Genomic DNA, 17,439 nt, shown 5'->3' with positions numbered 1-17,439 from the left:
GTTAAGGTGTTCAGAAAATATTATTTTGATACTTTTTTGGTACCATATTTTAAAAATGATCTAATAACTTTTTACGTTCAATAGTTCTAAAATGTCAGTCTTTCCAACCTCCAGTCTTTCTCGTTGTGATGGGACATCCAGATCATTTGGCTCAGCTCAGTGGAGCTGGTTGTTAGGCTCCCCAACAACTCTTCAACTGTGGAAAAAAATCACTTTATTGAAAAGTGTAGGGATTGTACTCAATGTATAGACATTTTCTGATAATTACAGCATAGACGTCCTTTAAGAACTGTGAAGTACTAAATTTCCTCTGCTCCCTGAGCCCCAGTGGACCTTTGGGATCACGTGATTGCAAACAACCTAGTTGTCTAGTTGTAGTTGGAGTCATTGTAGGGTAGGTAGAAGGGAGAGGTAGAGCATCAGCCCAGTCCAAGCGGGGGTGAGTGCTCGCCCCAGTTAGGGCAGCTCTTGCTAAGCCTTGGCCTGTTGAAGGTGTAAATGTTTTTAGGACTGTGATTGCTGTGTGGTAGGCAAGGTAAGAAAGAAAATGTCTCTGGGATGGCGTGGTGGGTGGTAGGGGCGTGAATCTCTCCTCCTCAAGATGATTTGATTTGGATCTAGATTTACAGACTACGATTTGATTCACTGACGATTCATTAAAATACAGAAGGATTCAGTCCAGTCTGATTTGATTCGGTTTGGTCCAATCTGATCCAGTACAAAGTGATTATGGAATAAAATTAACTTTCTGCTTTCACTTCATTAAAAAAGGGGAAAACAGATTCATTTCATAATAGTTTGATAGACAGAGCTCTGTGTGTCTGCTGGTACAGGAGAATAAGGGGTTGAAATAATATTGTTAACAGTAAAATAAAAACAGCTTTATATTAATTAAATGTTCTCTTTTCATTATTCATCTTAATGTGAAAATTTAGTCTACATGTCTGTATCTTAACCATTATTGATTGTTTTCGTTCTTGAACTCACTGGAGATCAGCTGATCTCCAGCTCAGTGAAGTCCTCTCTGTTTAATATCAGATCAGTGGTCTCAGACGTATTGATTATGTCACCAAAACAATCACTCCCAACAACACGTTACGGTGATAAACCCCCTGAATAAATAGGCTGTTGCTACGGTGGTAACTGAAGATGTCCTCGAGTTTTTAGCTAAGAGATGTATTTATGTTCGGGTCTGTTTGTGCTGTTCAGCGTTAGCATCTTAGCTAAACTTTAGCTCTGCAGTCTCAACAGGTGAGATTTATGTGCTGCCGTACTTCTTAATCGCTTTTCTCTGAAGCTTACAGATGGGCAGACATTTCGAAAGTTATCTCTCCTTCATATTAAGTCCACATGACTTGATTTCTAAGGTGCAGAACTGTAACTAAAAGACGTTTCGTCAGTGACCACTGAAACACATCCAGCTACCTAGAGAGCACCTACAGCTAACGTAATTCCTGTTTAAAGGTAAAAGGTCACCACAGGTTGTGCGACATTAAAGACGCTGAGCCAGAGCATGGCGGAACATACATACATACAGTTGCGCTATGGGTGGGGTTTAGTTGGACTGAAAGCCCTCTAATGGCTGCCTCCACTGCTCCAAATACCTCACATTTAGCTTTAGCCTCTGTTTCACCAGAACTGGGCCACATTTCTGTATGACAAAAAATTAAAACAACCCTATATGCATGTTGTGTTGGGAAAGATGTTTTCACTCCTCTGCTGACTTGCTTTGGCATGATTATGTGATAGTTGAGGGGGAAATGGTAACTTCTTGTGTGAGTGCTTGTATACACAATGGCTGCTCGTGGAGCGATTAGCTCTGAATTGGTCACAGGAGCACTTAGTCAAAACTGGACATTTCTTTATTAAAACAAGTGAAGACAGTAACACTTGAAGCTTTCTGTAAAAGAAAGAATGTTTTTGCTCTTCTGCCAAACCGCTTCAGCATGAGTGTGTGATAGTTAAAGGGGTAAAGGGTTACCTGTTGTGCTTGTATACAATGGCTGCTAGCTGAACATTAGCTCAGCCTTAGCCAGACCAACACATTTCTTAATCACAGTTGGCGCTGAGAGCAACAGAGAAAACTTTCTGTGATAAAAAACGATGTTGTTGCTCTTCTGCGGCCCCGCTTTGGCATGATTATGTGATAGTTATGGGGAAAGGGTTAGTTGTTGTGTACAGCTAATGAGTTGTTGTGTCCCAGCTAAAGACCACACTAGTAGGCCTGTCATTAGCTGGGACTGAGTTGCAGCAGCGCTTTTGTCTGAACTAGACGTGTCTCATCCAAACAAGCACAGAGAGCAACACTAAAAGCTTTCGGTGATAGAAAAAAATGTTCTTGCTCTGCTCCTGGTCTGTTTCGGCATGGCTTCCCGATCATGGCGATTGGCTTGTCATGTATTGTCCAGCGTTAGCTGTTAGCTTGGATGTCCCTGTAGGACTGCTGCAGTTTACTCCGACCTGGACCGCTGTTCTTTATAAATCCAGAGTGGAGAACCGCACCAACAGCTGGTCTTGTGCAGAGAATATCTTTTGTGATTTGAGACTGCTGCACAATCTTCGGTTTTTAATTTTTCCATCATGATCTCCTGTCCCCCTCTCACTTTTTCTCCTATCATCCCCTTCTCTTTGACCGTTCATGCGTCTTTTACGCAGCAGCGTCGGCTGCTCTCCTCTCATCCTCATCTTCTTTCATGCTGCATAACAATGACACACAAACGTGACGCTCACGCAGACACCTACACTGAAATGCATGCTAACATGTTGGTAGGGTAGACTTCAGGCTTTCATCTGTTGAGGGAAAAAGTTTCAGAATACTGGAGGATAAACACCTGAACTTTCTCCTCTTAAAGCTCCTCTCTGACCACAGACGTCCACCGTGTCAGCGCTGTGTGTGTGTGCTCCAGCTGTGTGTCTCTTTGTCACCTGCATGAGCCAGGGGTGTGTGCTATGTTAAAAAAATATTGGGTAAATATTCTTTTAATACTATATGATTATTGGGAACAAATAAACATTAAAATCTCTGCATTTGTGTTGTTAAGAGAACGGTAGCACATCTTTAATTACAGGGATTATGAGAAATGTGCTGTTTATAGATAATTAATAGATATAAAAAACGATAGGAACACTAAAGTAGATATTCAGCTTGATTTTAGACATATAAAGACCCTTACACACCTGTTTGAGGAGAATTGCAAGTGTTTATGAAACCTGCTGCAGTTTTTATTTTTAGAATAAACTGTTCATTAACAGTTAGTGTTTTATTGTTAGTATAGACTTTCTATCATTGAAGACTTATACCTGACAAAAAACATTTAATCTCCAATGACTGTCTGTCTCTATCAGTGAAGTATGACACATATCTCTGTAGTGTTTTATATGTACAGAGAGGAGCTTTATTAAGAGGAGAGACAGAGAGACAGAGAGATGACAGCATGTAGCTATACACTTAAGAAGCCACAATAAATTTGGCTCACAAAAAAAAAAAAACAAAAACAAAAAAATAAAACTAAATCCCCCTGCCAGTCAGGCATTTCAGCAGGCATCCTAGATAGTTGCGGTCAGTCACATACTAGGTTTTAACCTAGTCTAGTTCACCAATCCAGGGTTCTACGGACCGATGCACTTGGACCTTTGACGTGAAGATTGGTTGACTGATCCATATCGCTTTATCTTTAAACCACTAGTGGGCGGTGAGAGCTAGTGGGGGGGATTGGCTTTGTGATGCTGGAGATCAGTGTTCAGCCCTCTGGAGGTGTTGTGGAACTAACTGAACAAAACATTGGCAACAGAGTGCTGGTTTCCTTCTGCCCATCGGTCGGCACGGTTGAACTGTGGAGGCAAATAGTAAGGTTTTGATTGGGCTTAGGGACTTCTTTGCTAGGCGCTTACCCTTTCTGTAGAACACAACCATCTTGTGTTTGCTTAAAATCAAAATGACCATCCATGCTGGAAGCCTTAACTGGTGTGATTTACCAATCATGGATTGTTAATGATAATCGTCCAGTAATGATTGGTTCCTGATCAGTGAGGGCATCCTCAGATTCGTCTGTTTTTACTTGATACAATAATCATCATGACTGTAGCATTGATGCAGTATGATCAGCATTAGTACAGCATCATGTATGACACATGAGAGTAAAAATATTCTACATTTTAACAGCAACGTAGCGATCAGTTTATTTATATAAGCAGACGTGTGTGTCCTACATCCAGCCTCAGTGTCTAACTGGGTCACACCAGAACCCAGCTGCAGTACTGCAACACACACCGGCTCACCGAGCATGTGCAGACACACACTGCCACACAAAAAAATACACAACGATACACACACACGGAGTGAAGCAGAAACATGCTACGCAGATCTTTAAAGACCGTGCAGAGCGTGTGTGTGTGTGTGTGTGAGTGATAGCAACAAAGAGCGACTGGGGATGCGTTGTCATGGCGACCCTCTCGGCAGCCCGCCCACCAGCCCATGCGTGTGTGCGTGTGTGTGAGTGTGTTTCACTGTGAGGGAGGGGAGGCTGCAGAGTGAGGCGGTGTGTGATTGGTCACACCCCCTTGTCTTTGTGTGCCGCAAAGGATTGTGGGTAGCCCTTGACTGAATGCTCATTTGTGTGTGTGAGAGAGGGGGGAGTGTGTGTGTGTGTGTGAGCGCGTGAGAACAGAAGAGGACGACGCCTGTGTGTGTGTGTGTGAGGAGGGGGAGGAGCCGAGCCTGTGTGTGAAAGAGAGAGTGTGTGTGAGAGAGTGTGTGTGAGCTGCGTTAGCACCAGGAGCTGCTCCAGTTTCACTACTGATCTATCTGATCTATTTCTACGGAGGCCGGATCAATACACGCTGAGGTACGGTGTGTGCGTGCGTGTGGGAAAGAGAGAGAGACGATGTGTGTCACTCTGGTGTCTGTCATTAGCATGTTAGCATCTACTGCAGCTGCTAGTTAACATTAGCAGCATTAGCAGCGTTAGCAGCGTTAGCAGCAGAGCGTCTCAGCTCCACAGGGGGGGGGGGGGGGACGTGGTGCAGCACAGAGAGAGATGACGGAGGGTTGTAAAAAGAGAGAGATGAAAGGATGAAGGAAGGGAGGGAGGGAGGAGGTGGCCCATGACAAAAGGAGGGGGCGTGGCTTATAACCGTGGACAAAGGAGGCCGTCTGATTGTTTACTACCACTGCAGTGAGAGAGACGTGGTCGATCAATTCTCCTCTCTTTCTCTCTCTCAATTTTGATTCAACAAACTTTATTGGCATGAATGTTGCCAAACAATATTGACGAGGCATTGTTTGATAATAGATTTACCATGTCACTAGAGTAGGGATGATCATAAGTTAGCCATTGATTATAATAAAACAAGTTAATGTTGCCATGATAACTTGTATCACATTTCCATGAAGCAAGATAATCCAAATATTATACAAAAAACATTTACAAACACTGATTGAAGAAAAAGTATAATGGGATTTTCTTTAGAAATATGAGTTTTTGAAGAGACTTTTTTAAAATTATTTTTTATTTCTAAATATTTTTATCTATTTGTTTTGTTTTGTGTTTTGGACATATTGAGTTTTTTTTTTTTTGCTATATTTTGTTTTTCAGTAGTCCTTTGTTTGTTTTTGTACATTTAAGGTTTTTTATGTAATTCAGTTTATTTGTTTTTTATTCTTCCCATTTATTTATTTTTACATTTTGTATGCTTATTTTCTTTCATTTCTCGCTATTAGTTACCTCACCCATGGCCTTACACAGCTGCTCCCTCCTCCCCTCTCCTCCTCTGTGTGACAGTGTAGTAGTAATGGAGTGAGCAGAGTTAGCCTGAGCTAACAGCTGCTGCTACAAAATGGTTCTTCTTCCTCTCCACTCCTTGTTCTCCCTCGTCTTTTCTTCACACACTGACAGCAGAATCACTGGATCAGCTGATTCTCTCTCTCTCTCTCTCTCGGCTGATGATCCGATCTTGTAATGATGCTGTCTGAGCTGTACTGGCGTTTGTGAGCTAGCCTCTAGCAGTTAGGTGTTAGCCATTAGCTGCTGTGTGACTTTCAGCTGCAGCATGAAGCAGCAGTCAGGCTGAGAGCAGAGACAATCGGATGGGAAGCAGACAGTGAAACCAGCAGCACTGCAATCAGACAGTGGTGGTAGTAAAAGTCCTTATGGTACCAGAATATCAATCTTTGATTCAAGAGAAGATCAAGAATTATTAATGCCTTTTTGAAACCACGGCCACGATATAAGTGGAATACTAATGAAATTTTTGTACTTCAACAACAGCTCTTTCAATTGAGCATTGCTGCTTCTTTAAAAACAGTCTTATGCCACTGCACTTTTTTTAACCCATAACTGATGCTTGTGAAAGGCTGCTTTAACCTACAATGTCAAGAATAGACTCCACCATCTTTTTAGCAGCTTTTCCATCGAGCAGTCAGGTTCAGTTGGGTTTTATATAGTACGCAATTATTTCCCTTCCCACTGTTAAATGCTGGGAAAAGAACAAAATAACTGATCTGTACTATCTTACTTTTTTGGCACCCTTCTGTTTGGGTACCAAGCTTACCTGTCTGAGGCCTTGTTTACATGACGATGTTCTTCTTCGTTTCCTGTTTTAGATTTTCGAATAGTTCCACGTTCGACGGCAACGTTTTGAAAACAATCTCTACACAAGACTGCAGGAAACACAAAAACGCTGCAGTAAAGTGATTTAGCTACTGCCCAATAAATCTGTGTCTACAGTACTGCACATTCACTGTTTTTAATGTGTTTTTGATAATGTATAACTTGTTTTATAATACACGGGTGCATGAGAGTAATTCATCACTAAATCCTCCTCTCATCACCATCGTAGCACGGCAGCAAAATTTCATGGCACATATAGCGAAACACAAAAATGCTTTGCTAGAAGAGTCTTGTTACAGCGTAGATATGTGCTAAGACGGTTTAATTTTCCACTGACCAGTTTTTCTCCTACAGCCTTTTATTTCTCAAAGATTTTCTTAGAAAGTGCGGCGCTTCCTTCTTATGTGTAGCAGGAAAAACAATACTTCTCTTTCCCCTTTTTCAGTCTGATCTGCTTCTTGGAATTGAAACAACTATCTTTTTTAACCATAACACGGAAGCTTCAATCCTATTTCCTCCATCAGCTGCGCACTCGTGCAGCCGAAGGAGGAGGAGATAGGAGAGTCTACGGGCTGAAGTTTCCGTAAGAAAACGTTCAGAAAAAAGATAAAGTCAGTCATTTCCATTGGTGTTAATATGAGCCATGAAATTTCTCTTCCGCACTATGATGGTGATGACATCTAAAGAAACTGGCATCGATAGCCCTCAAAATGAGAATAATGTTTCCCCTTTTCTAAATCCAGCTGTTTGTGAATCAGAGGTAACCACACCAGACAGCTTGGTTCGAGCTGCCATGGCTCGGTTCAGAGTGCCGCGACATTTGGGCTTGAAACTGACTGCAGCCATAGAGTACATGTGCGTTTTCATAAAGTGTCGTTTTCCCTGTTTACACAGAGACGGGAGCGTTCACTCTGGAGTTCTTTTCCAAATTGTTCCATTTTTAGGGACCAAAACGCCGTTCTCGTCTAAACGGACAGCCAAAATGCTACAAAAGTTTTGCGTTTTCACCTGAAAATGCTGTCGTGTAAACAGGGCCTCACTGCAGTCTGTTGATAGCTCAAAAGAATCTTCAGCAGTAATAATGAACAGAGGCTGCATCATAGCAAATTTATGAAAAGTTGACATAGAGAGAAAAGAGTGGTAAGAAAAGGTGCACAAGCAACATGGATGAGTGTAGCCTTCAGATGATTGTCAAACAAAGGAGGTTCAAGAACATCTAACATGAGCTTCACAAGGAGTGGACTTAGACTGGAGTCAGTGGATCAGGAGCCACCACACAGACATGTCCAAGAAATGGGCTACAAGGTGGTGTGTTCTTAGTGTCAAGCCAATCCTGAACCACAGACAACATTATAATCTTCTCACCTGGATTAAGGACGTTGCCCAGTGGTCCAAAGTCATGTTTTTAGATGTTACTAAATTTTGAATTTCATTTGGAAATCAAGGTCACAGAGTCTGGAGGAAGATCTGAGAGGCACAGAGTCCATGGTGTTTGAAGTCCAGTGTTTTCAGTTTCCACAGTCAGTGATAGTTTGAGGTGCCATGTCATCTGGCGCTGTTGGTCCACTGTGCTTTATCAAGTCCAGAGACAATGCTGTCAGCCGTCTACCAAGAGTTTAGAGCACTTCATGCTTCCAGCTGCCCAGCAGCTTTATGGTGATACTGATGTCCTTTTCTGTCAGAACTTGGCACCTGCTAACAGTGAAGCAAAAAAATAAAAAAATAAACTACCAAAATCTGATTTGCTGACTGTGGTATTGCTGTGCTTGATTGGCCAGTCAACTGACCTGAACTGATCCTGATAGAGAATCTCTGGGGGAATGTTAAGAAGATGAGAGACTCCAGACTCAACAATACTGATAAGCTGAGGGCTGCTTTCAGAGCAACCTGGGCTTTATAACACCCCAGCAGTGCACAGACTGATTGGCTCCATGCCATGTCACATAGAAGCAGCAATGTGCACAAAGGAGCACCAACCAGTTACTGAGTCAATAAATGAGCCCTTTCCAGAAGGTCAACATTTCTGTATTACAAATCCCTTCTTTTTAGACTAGTGTTTTGTGATATGTCATGATATTCTAATTTCTTTTAGATGCACCTGTAAATCTTAACTTCTTAGCCCCCACTGTTACCTTCCTCCACGCTGGCCTAGCAAATACAGGCCTTCTGCTGACAGTCACCATCAAATTTCACATACTGTATCTGTGCAGCATTCTGAACGCTCCACACATTAGACTTCCTGTGTAGTCAACCTGTGCAGTTCCACAGCACACACCACAGTCTGTCTCTGGTGTGCTGGATGGACTCTGCTTTGCCTTGCTCAAGATATGTGCCAAGTTCTATTTCAACCAAAGCCCACTGCCAGCAAGCATCAATCCATGTGGAGTAGATCAACCCAAACAGGAATTCAAAAGCATCCTGTCAATTTCAAAATACAACAGTGCATAATCAATATCTGGTTTTGGCCCTTGGGCAAGGTCCTTAACTCCTTGAACACCTGTCTAGCTGCCAGATGTACGTCGCCTTGGATTAAAGTGTCTGCTAAATGACATTGTAACGTTGTAACAACTTTTTGCAGAAGCTGAAGATGTCATCAATTGGAGAGTTGCGGGGCTAACATGACACTACGGACAAAGAGAAGTCAATCTTTGACTTTTTTGTCCTTTCTAGAAAACACAAACTATTTAATTCTCTACTGTACTCACCCGTGGCAGAAGAAAAAGAATTACCGAGTAATATTGAAGGGAACCGCAAATCAACCACAGAAAGGAAAAATAACTGCTGTTTACATGTTACTCTCACATTATACTAGGGATATAACAGTAACAAAATCTCATGGTAAGATAATTCCTTCGTAACAAGCCCACGGTATGATGTTTATCGCAGTATTCTTAAAAAAACAACAACTTAAGATGACTTCGAAAAGAAGTGAGGTTGGGATTTATTAACAACAGTTGCACTTTAAATATTACAATATGGCAGCAAAGTGCCATAGGTGTGCATTAGGCTTAAAAATACCCTTATACTGTGGCTCCAGTGTTTACTAACCTAACCTCTTTGTAGAAATATTCCTCTTTACTCCTTGTGATCTGTTGAGCCCTCACGATGTTGAGGGGATGTGGGAATCTTTTTCAGGATGATGATTTATCAAGTGGCCCCTCATGTTAAGGCAGCCTTACACCTAACAACTTTTCCTCCGATTTCAAAGTCACAGACAAATTCCGAAGTTGGAGTGAAATCATGGGAGTCTTGCTAAAGTCACAGCTTGCTCCCATTGTCTCAGTCATTAGGTGTAAGGTGGTCATAAGACTCGATTTTAGTTGTTTTAAGGCAATCTTCATTCTTTCTACAATAATATCAGATGTGCTTGATATTTTCATGTTTAGTCTGGTCAAATGTAAATTGTGTTTCTCAGTGACACGACCATCAATCATGACCAATGGGAGCCGGTGTTCTACATTTGCACATTCATTTACTTCATTCTTCAAAATATGAACGTGAGGGTAGATCAGTCTAGAGCCGCTGAATGTCTGCTCAGAACTCAAGAGATTGAAAAACTTTTCTGCTCAGAGCTGCAGTCAGATCTCTGCACCTGTGTGTTTGTGTGCCTTGTTTGTCAATACAGTCCAGGCTGACATGACAGGTACAGTCAACCTCCATTGGGATTTTCAAGGTAAAAGCCTGGTCAGTTTGTTTCTGTGGTGAGACTACCCACGTTTTCATACGGTACTCTAATTCTGAAATGTTTCCAGGATTGTTCTTCGAATGTTGCAGTAACATGCAAAGTTGCTTTGGTGTTTGACTTTACTTTAGTTTCTACTCGATGTAAATGATTTAAAAACATTGGATTATAAGAGATATTAACTTGAATGTGATCACTATCTCCTTCTACATCTTGTTCTCTGCTCAGAAATTGTTGTTGTGAATTTCCACCAGATGCATGATGGGAAATAATCTCAAAAGGAATTATATTCTAGTCTTGTAGTTAGTGACCCCAAGTCTTTGTAAAGTCTTAGTCTGAGACTAAAAACTCAACAGCTTCCAGACAAATTGTCTTTAGATGTGACAGGATCTCAGATTCAGTCTTTTCAGAGTTCTTCTTTTTTTAGCAAAGTCTTCTGGTGTAAGGCCGGCATTACTTGTTTTCCCCATGAAGTGTGTCACTGCGGTCTGGCGGTGTCTGCCTACTGTCTTTTGTTTGTCTGTCACTTTTTTCCATTCTTGACACCAGGAAACCAAAATCGAGCCTCCGCAGTCTCAAAAACATTGTCACTTGTCTCTCCCTTGCTACTCCTTGCATCTGCCATTTTTTTGCACTGTAGAATCAAACAAGCTAGTGGAGCGCAAAGCATGGTGGGTACGTAAGGGCCGATGGGAATTGTAGTTTCCATGTCTATAAGCTCTGCTATATTAAAAAAACTACACTTTCATCCCTGAAGACATACCGTTTGAAACCATCACGTCCGGGAAGGGACTAAGACGCTTCTGTTACCACTGTACCGTGGTATTACCGATACCGCTACATCCCTAGCTGGTATATAATTTCCATTTATGGTATTTTTTTTGTAAATTTTAAAAATCGTTTGATGATGATAGCAGTACTGTTAGGGTTTTAAAGCTACTGCATCATGTGACAGAGGTTTTTAGGCTTATTTTGGAGGGGTTTTGGGGCTGGCTTTTATTAACTATTGGGGGGCTGGTTTTGTCACACAGACCTGGCAACCCTGAATACGGCTCCCCAGTGAATTTCTATCTCTATTTTAATTTCATGAGCTTTTTTAACAGAGAGAAACCAGGGGAGGCTGGCATTCTCATTTTAATCATCACCAGCATTATGCTTTGTCATGACATGGATTTTACAATACCATTACTGTTATAAACCCAAGCATACATAGTGGTTTTAGTGCACATACAAGAGAGGCTAACCTCTCCTAACCTTGCTACTGGTTGAAGATTAGCAACCACCACCATGCTGCTCACAGCTGGATTTTACTTGTTTGAGGCAGCACATGAAGTTAAAAGAATGACGTAAAAGTGAGTTTGAGTGCTACATATATATTGTTGTAGCAAGTCTTGTAATGAGTTACTTCTGCAGTTCAAATAACCACAACAAAAGAAAAAGTGAAAGTTATTGTAGCATCTAACTTTAGAGAGAAATTTCTTTATCCATTTATCCATGCTTGTTCTTGGTCAAAGAATTACTGGACCAATCAGCAACATTTGAGAAGAAAGAGGTGGTAGCAGTGAGTGTGGTTAAGCTGAAGTGGCTGCAAGCCTCTAAACAATGGCAACTGGTAAAGACAGTTAGCATGGATGCAGCTATAGCAGCAGTTTTAACAGAACTGGTTGACGTTTCTTAATTTAAAAAGAGCAGAGAACTCTGACGAAGTTTTTCTTGGTGTAAACAATGTTTTTGCTCTTTCCTGACTGACTTCTGCAAGAGTTTTATTCCTCAGCTTGCTCCACTGATAGTGAAGAATTGCATACTGACATGGCAATGTCTGCCTGTCAAGCTCATGTTATGTAGTTTAATCTTTGGAGGCGGGCACACCTACAGTGTTATGTTTTTTGCTCTAAATGGCCGCAATGAATGTGACAGATGGAAAAGACTTTTAATCATCAGATGATTTTTAAGAAATACCGCCGATGGTGTGTTCCCCACATGGATGTGAAATTTATCCTATGCTGTGGATATGTGGAACAGGCTATCTGGTGTGTCAGGTTAAGAAGTACTGCACTGTTGTTGTTTCTCTCCTACATGTTGGCGTGCAGCTTCGTACCAGTGGAATATAAACCTACAGCTGTGACAGTTTCCATGTAACTAGCTGATCAAGCTAGTAATAGCAGAGAGGACAGCTTTACTCATTGCAAAGATCCCCACGGCGTTGAATCTTTGGACAAAAGAAACAAGAATAAAATCATAATAAATCTAAGTTCGAGAGCTTGTGATGTATTGTTTTCATTAAACAGCAGGGGCATATTTACACACAAGTGAAATAACTCTGCTGAGTTTCTTTCTTAGTATGCAGAGCTGTAATGCCACAAGTTCATTTAAAAATAGCGCTATCCAAGACTAATGGTTTTGTGCTGGTTGGGGGACAAACATGATAAACCCCTACCCCCTATCTCTGGACTTAAGACAAATGAAGAGAGACAAAGGGCCAAATTTTAAAAACTTCATCTTTCTCACCTGTACAGGTGACTGTGAGATAATTTCCTTTATAAAGTCACAAAATATTCTGACACAGCCTGTCTGTTCTAAAGGAGAAAACTGACCCTGACCACACCCCGACAAGCATAAGGAAGTGACCTTTATTCAGCTGTTCTCCCCCATCAATGTGTGTGAGTATGTGTCTTTGGGGGAGGATATCAACAGCTGTTCTTTGGATTTTACACTGCAGTGTGTTTTTGTTTGTTATATTTTCTTTTTTATGAATATAATTTGGATTTTTTCCCCCATTTTTTTTTTGCTGCTGTTGTATTTTCCATCTAAATGAACAGTCTAAGGTTCAGCCGCATCAACTGTACTCAATTTTTCAGTATGTGTTGTATTTCCTTCTTCTAAAACCAAATCAAACTGGCTGTAGGATGAAGTCTTCTGAGTCTCATTCACCCCATTTTTACAATACATTTGCATTTGGATACGAAGTGGTAATCCTTGATGCTTTGTGTGGATGCACTTCAGTGGCTACTGAAAACGGTTTGATATCTGATAGCTCAGACTGCATATAGAAGTGGTTTACAATGCCTTCATCTGGTTTGGATCGATTGTGTAGACATGAAGTGCTCAGGAGTAAAAAGACCTCCCTGTCAGCGGGCATGATCGTCATTATTACTTAAGCAAACAAAAAACATTATTTATTTATGTCTGTCCAGACTCTCTCAAAATGATGGAAATTGCAGCTTTTTTGAGATCTGGCTAATTTTGTGTAGTATAGTCGTAAGAGCCAGTCTTTCAGTTCTTAAATTTTGCCTTTTTTATACACTTCAAACCACAACAAAAACAATCAGAAGGAAGCCATTTGTGCTGACTCCAGTCGTTGACCAAAGAGCTGGCTTGTCTCTGGACAGCATATCATGACTCCCTCATTATATTTTATCTTGATTTGTTATTTCCATCTAATAAGTTTACCTACAAGATTTATTTGCTGAATAGTATATCAAAGTGTCCTTTAAAAGAACCTTTGTGACAACATGAGGGAGAAAAGCCTGCACTCGCATTCCTCCAGGGGCCATCTGGGCCTGAGAATGGATACATTATCACGCCATAATACAATACATGCACTTTGTTAACAAGAAGAAGGCACAATTTTCAAATCTAGAGGCTTATTTTGATTTTTTTAGTCAGATATGAACCACTAACACTCCTGCATTTCTTGGTTATGCAAGGCAGGGATTTTCAGTCAATAATTATATGTCATGTCCATGTTGTGTTCTTATACTTGTGCTCATACATTAGTAAAGGAATGGAGCACTTAAATAGGGCCCAATGAAATCTGTTTTATTTTTTGCCAAATTCCATTTTTTCCCTTTTAATCTTTTGGAATTCCATTTTTTAACCTTTCCACTAATTTACTAATTTCCACTAACCTTTTCAGTCAAATTCACTCAATTTCCGCGATTTCTGCGTTAAATAGTAGATTCCATTTTTATTGGCCAATTCCACAATTCCATTAACGCGGAAATCATAGGGCCCTACTTAAACTAGACAATCAAACAAACTTGAGGATTTAAATGTGCTTGGGGACTATTTGGATTGCCTTGGTGAGGACACAGTCGTTGTCTTGATTTAAATGATGCGGTTCACTTTTGTTCCTCTTGTTGTTAACAGGTGAAAGATTTTACTTTTTACCAAACCATTGGTCTTAACTTTATATTTTAATGCTTTTTACATAAAAACATAACCCTCCAGACCAGTCAGGAAGCTGTACTTGTGCTTATTTTGACACTGTTAAATTTAACCTATTTCTGTTTCTATCTACAGGTGATGTGTCACCCATCAGTATGTCCCCCATCAGCCAATCACAGTTCATCCCTTTGGGAGAAGTACTGTTATTGGCTATCTCTGCTATGAACTCCGCCCACAAGCCTGTAACCCAGGAGGCTCTGACCGAACATCTGCAGACATGTTTCCCAGGTAACAACACATTTAATTAAGATATTGACCCCTTGTGATACAGGATTTTTTGTATTTAAGAATTGATTAATTTTTGGTGCTTTTATTTTGATTGAACAGTGGAAAGAATCTGAAACTTGAAGAATTTTCATGGGGTTGGGGACCTAACCACGAGGTTAACATTGTGGTTAACATGTTTTAGAACTTTAACTTTGATATAGTTTGAGTAAAAAAAATAATGTAACTTGCTTGATACAATGGAAACAAAAATTAAAGTCCTAGACACCACATACTGAGAAATTTTACTGTTTTTGATATCAATTTAGACATTGTGCAGGAGTTTGTCTAACATTTTTGTAGGGCTGACAGCTTCCATTCGATTGGTGGGGTGTAAAGTCGAAAAGCTTTTGTCCAACCAAGATCACCCTGGTTGGCGAGTCGACCAAGTTTTTCTTGACTACAGCCTTACATTTTCGATGGCTTCATTCCTCTCTGACTCGCCTACCTTATAGCGTAGACATTTAGTTTAGTTAGTGTAGTTTTTGGTACTTTTTGATACTATTGAAAGTATTAAAAACAGAAAAAATGGGTAGCCTTTGTAGAAATATAGGAAACCAAACAAACAATCAATCAATGGAGCAGAAATAGACGCTTCTTTTTTGTCACATTTGTCCCTGTGTGTGCGGAGGAGGTTTGTCTGTGATGAGTCTGTAATGTTGGCTTCGTTAGCATTACTAGCTAGCTCATTTGAAGAGAGCTTTAAAATTGCAAAGCAGATGGATTTGCCAGTCTGTCATCAGGCAAATCTATCTTGAAAAGCTCCAATCCACACTGTTTGTGCTGAACCAAACACTATTCAGACCAGTTAGTGTCATTTGAGGAGAATGAGGCGGTAGCTATGGGCTCCCCATTAGTGTATAACAGTTAGTATGAACAATCAGTTGTTGACAGGGTCCGACATTAACGGTTGCCCAAATGCCCGGGGCAACTTCAAAAAGCCGACTGACGAGCAAAACTTGTAAGGACTGGCAAGCACGACTCTGAGCTTTTCTATTCATTAATTTTATTATTTTCTGCTCTTGTTTCTGTTACTACGGAGCCGCTGGGTAGCCAGATGCAGTGTGTCGCTGCCTCCATTGGCTGAGCGTGTCTGCCGACGTGGGTGTTTTATTTGATCTTTAATGCAGAAAAAGAGCAGAAATATAAACCCAAAGCTCCAAAATGAGGCAGGGTGAAACAATGTGTCTGGAGAGCTGCAGGTGTGAGGCAGGGCTGGTTTTAGTCATTTGGAGGCCCAGGGCAAAGACCAATATGAGACCCCTCCCCCTTTTACTAAAGGATTAATAATGAGTGAAAAAAAATTAGAAAGCATCTCTTTTATGTTAATAAAGTCACAGAACTCCAGTAAATGCCCCAATGTGAGATATAAATACCCAAATAGACAACCATCATTCATCATTTTCTTTGAAATGCATCTCAGAGCTCAAACTTAGCACATTCTAATGTCTTAAAAAATCTTTAGGCCAGGTGGAACTTTCATAACGCTGGTGTTGGGCCAAAGATTGGTATCTCCACAATGACCACTTTTCAGGGAATGAAAAGTTTATAATTTATAAAAATGATATAAATATGATTTATAACAACAAATTAAAATCATGAAAAATTGAGATATAAGGTTTTAGCCTGATGTCAGTGATAAATAAAATAAATATATGCTCATTATCAGTGACATATTGGTTCTTCTGACTCGATACAGACATTTCTATCCCATTTAACCTCATAATTATCCACTAATACACTGTTTTATTTCATTTCAACTACAGATTAACTGAGCTATTATCTACCTTACGTTCTCGGTTTGTATTGTGGCTCTCGCTGAAGTATTTTTTAGACAATGTGGCTCTTTGGTAGAATAAGGTTGAGCACCACTGTTCTAATTGTTACAGTTACAGGGTGGAATTGTGAAATAGCACTTTAAAGGGGCACTATGTAGTTTTGGGGAAGACATTTTTAATCAAACAAGAAAAATCTTAATTGGTTGATTTTCACATGTTGGCCAAATTTCTTCAGTTTCATGATGAATAAACCCAATAAAAACAGAAGAAAAGCACCATTTTATACTTGGTTCATATGTAGCAGACCCCGCCACCTCTCTAGTGTCAGTGTTTTGCTGGCCTCATTTTCCTCTGAGAATAGCTGGTTTCATCAGTTACGAAAAAAAATATTTCTGAGTTTAGATTATTACCTTAGTAGTATTGTAAATATGAAATTCCTGAGTTTGAATTTCTTTGGAAAACAACCTGGTGCAGCTTTAACGTTGCACTGATCTGTACAAAGTTAGATATAATTTTCAGTGGGCTAACACATAGCTAATAAAATGCATTATTAAAATGCATTATTAAGGAATTTTACATAGTCAATTAGCACCAATTGTTCCCGCCATTTGCTGACGTAATCCTTTGGTCTTTATTCTTTAGAGCTTTATGCATCGAGACAGTTATTTTGGTTGTCCATATCTCAGTTCAGTCATGAAAAAAGCATGTCAACCAGTTCTTCTTGTCAAAATGTTTGATTACAGAATGAACACAGCAGCACTGCCTAGTGCCAGAACTAGGAAGTTCAAGAGAGTCAAGCACAAGTTTCATCTTCTAATGCAGGCTATCATTTATGTTATTTTTAGAATTTTCTGCAGATGAATTAAAAATAGATCATGCT

General features: G+C 40.3%; 1 protein-coding gene across 1 annotated transcript in view; it reads left to right on the top strand.

Moving 5' to 3' along the window:
* The window catches only part of LOC121516175 (storkhead-box protein 2-like), a 78,009-nt gene that overhangs the window by 40,397 nt on the left and 20,173 nt on the right, over positions 1-17,439 (top strand). The window contains exon 3 of the mRNA XM_041797273.1: positions 14,593-14,745. Coding sequence (XP_041653207.1) covers positions 14,593-14,745 — 153 coding nt within the window. The remainder of the gene's footprint in view (positions 1-14,592; positions 14,746-17,439) is intronic.

This window comes from Cheilinus undulatus, linkage group 10 (genome assembly GCF_018320785.1).
Source record: "Cheilinus undulatus linkage group 10, ASM1832078v1, whole genome shotgun sequence".
In the NCBI taxonomy this organism is placed as follows: domain Eukaryota; kingdom Metazoa; phylum Chordata; class Actinopteri; order Labriformes; family Labridae; genus Cheilinus; species Cheilinus undulatus.
The sequence above is the reverse complement of the archived record's forward strand: the minus strand, read 5'-3'. Positions and strand labels throughout refer to the sequence as shown.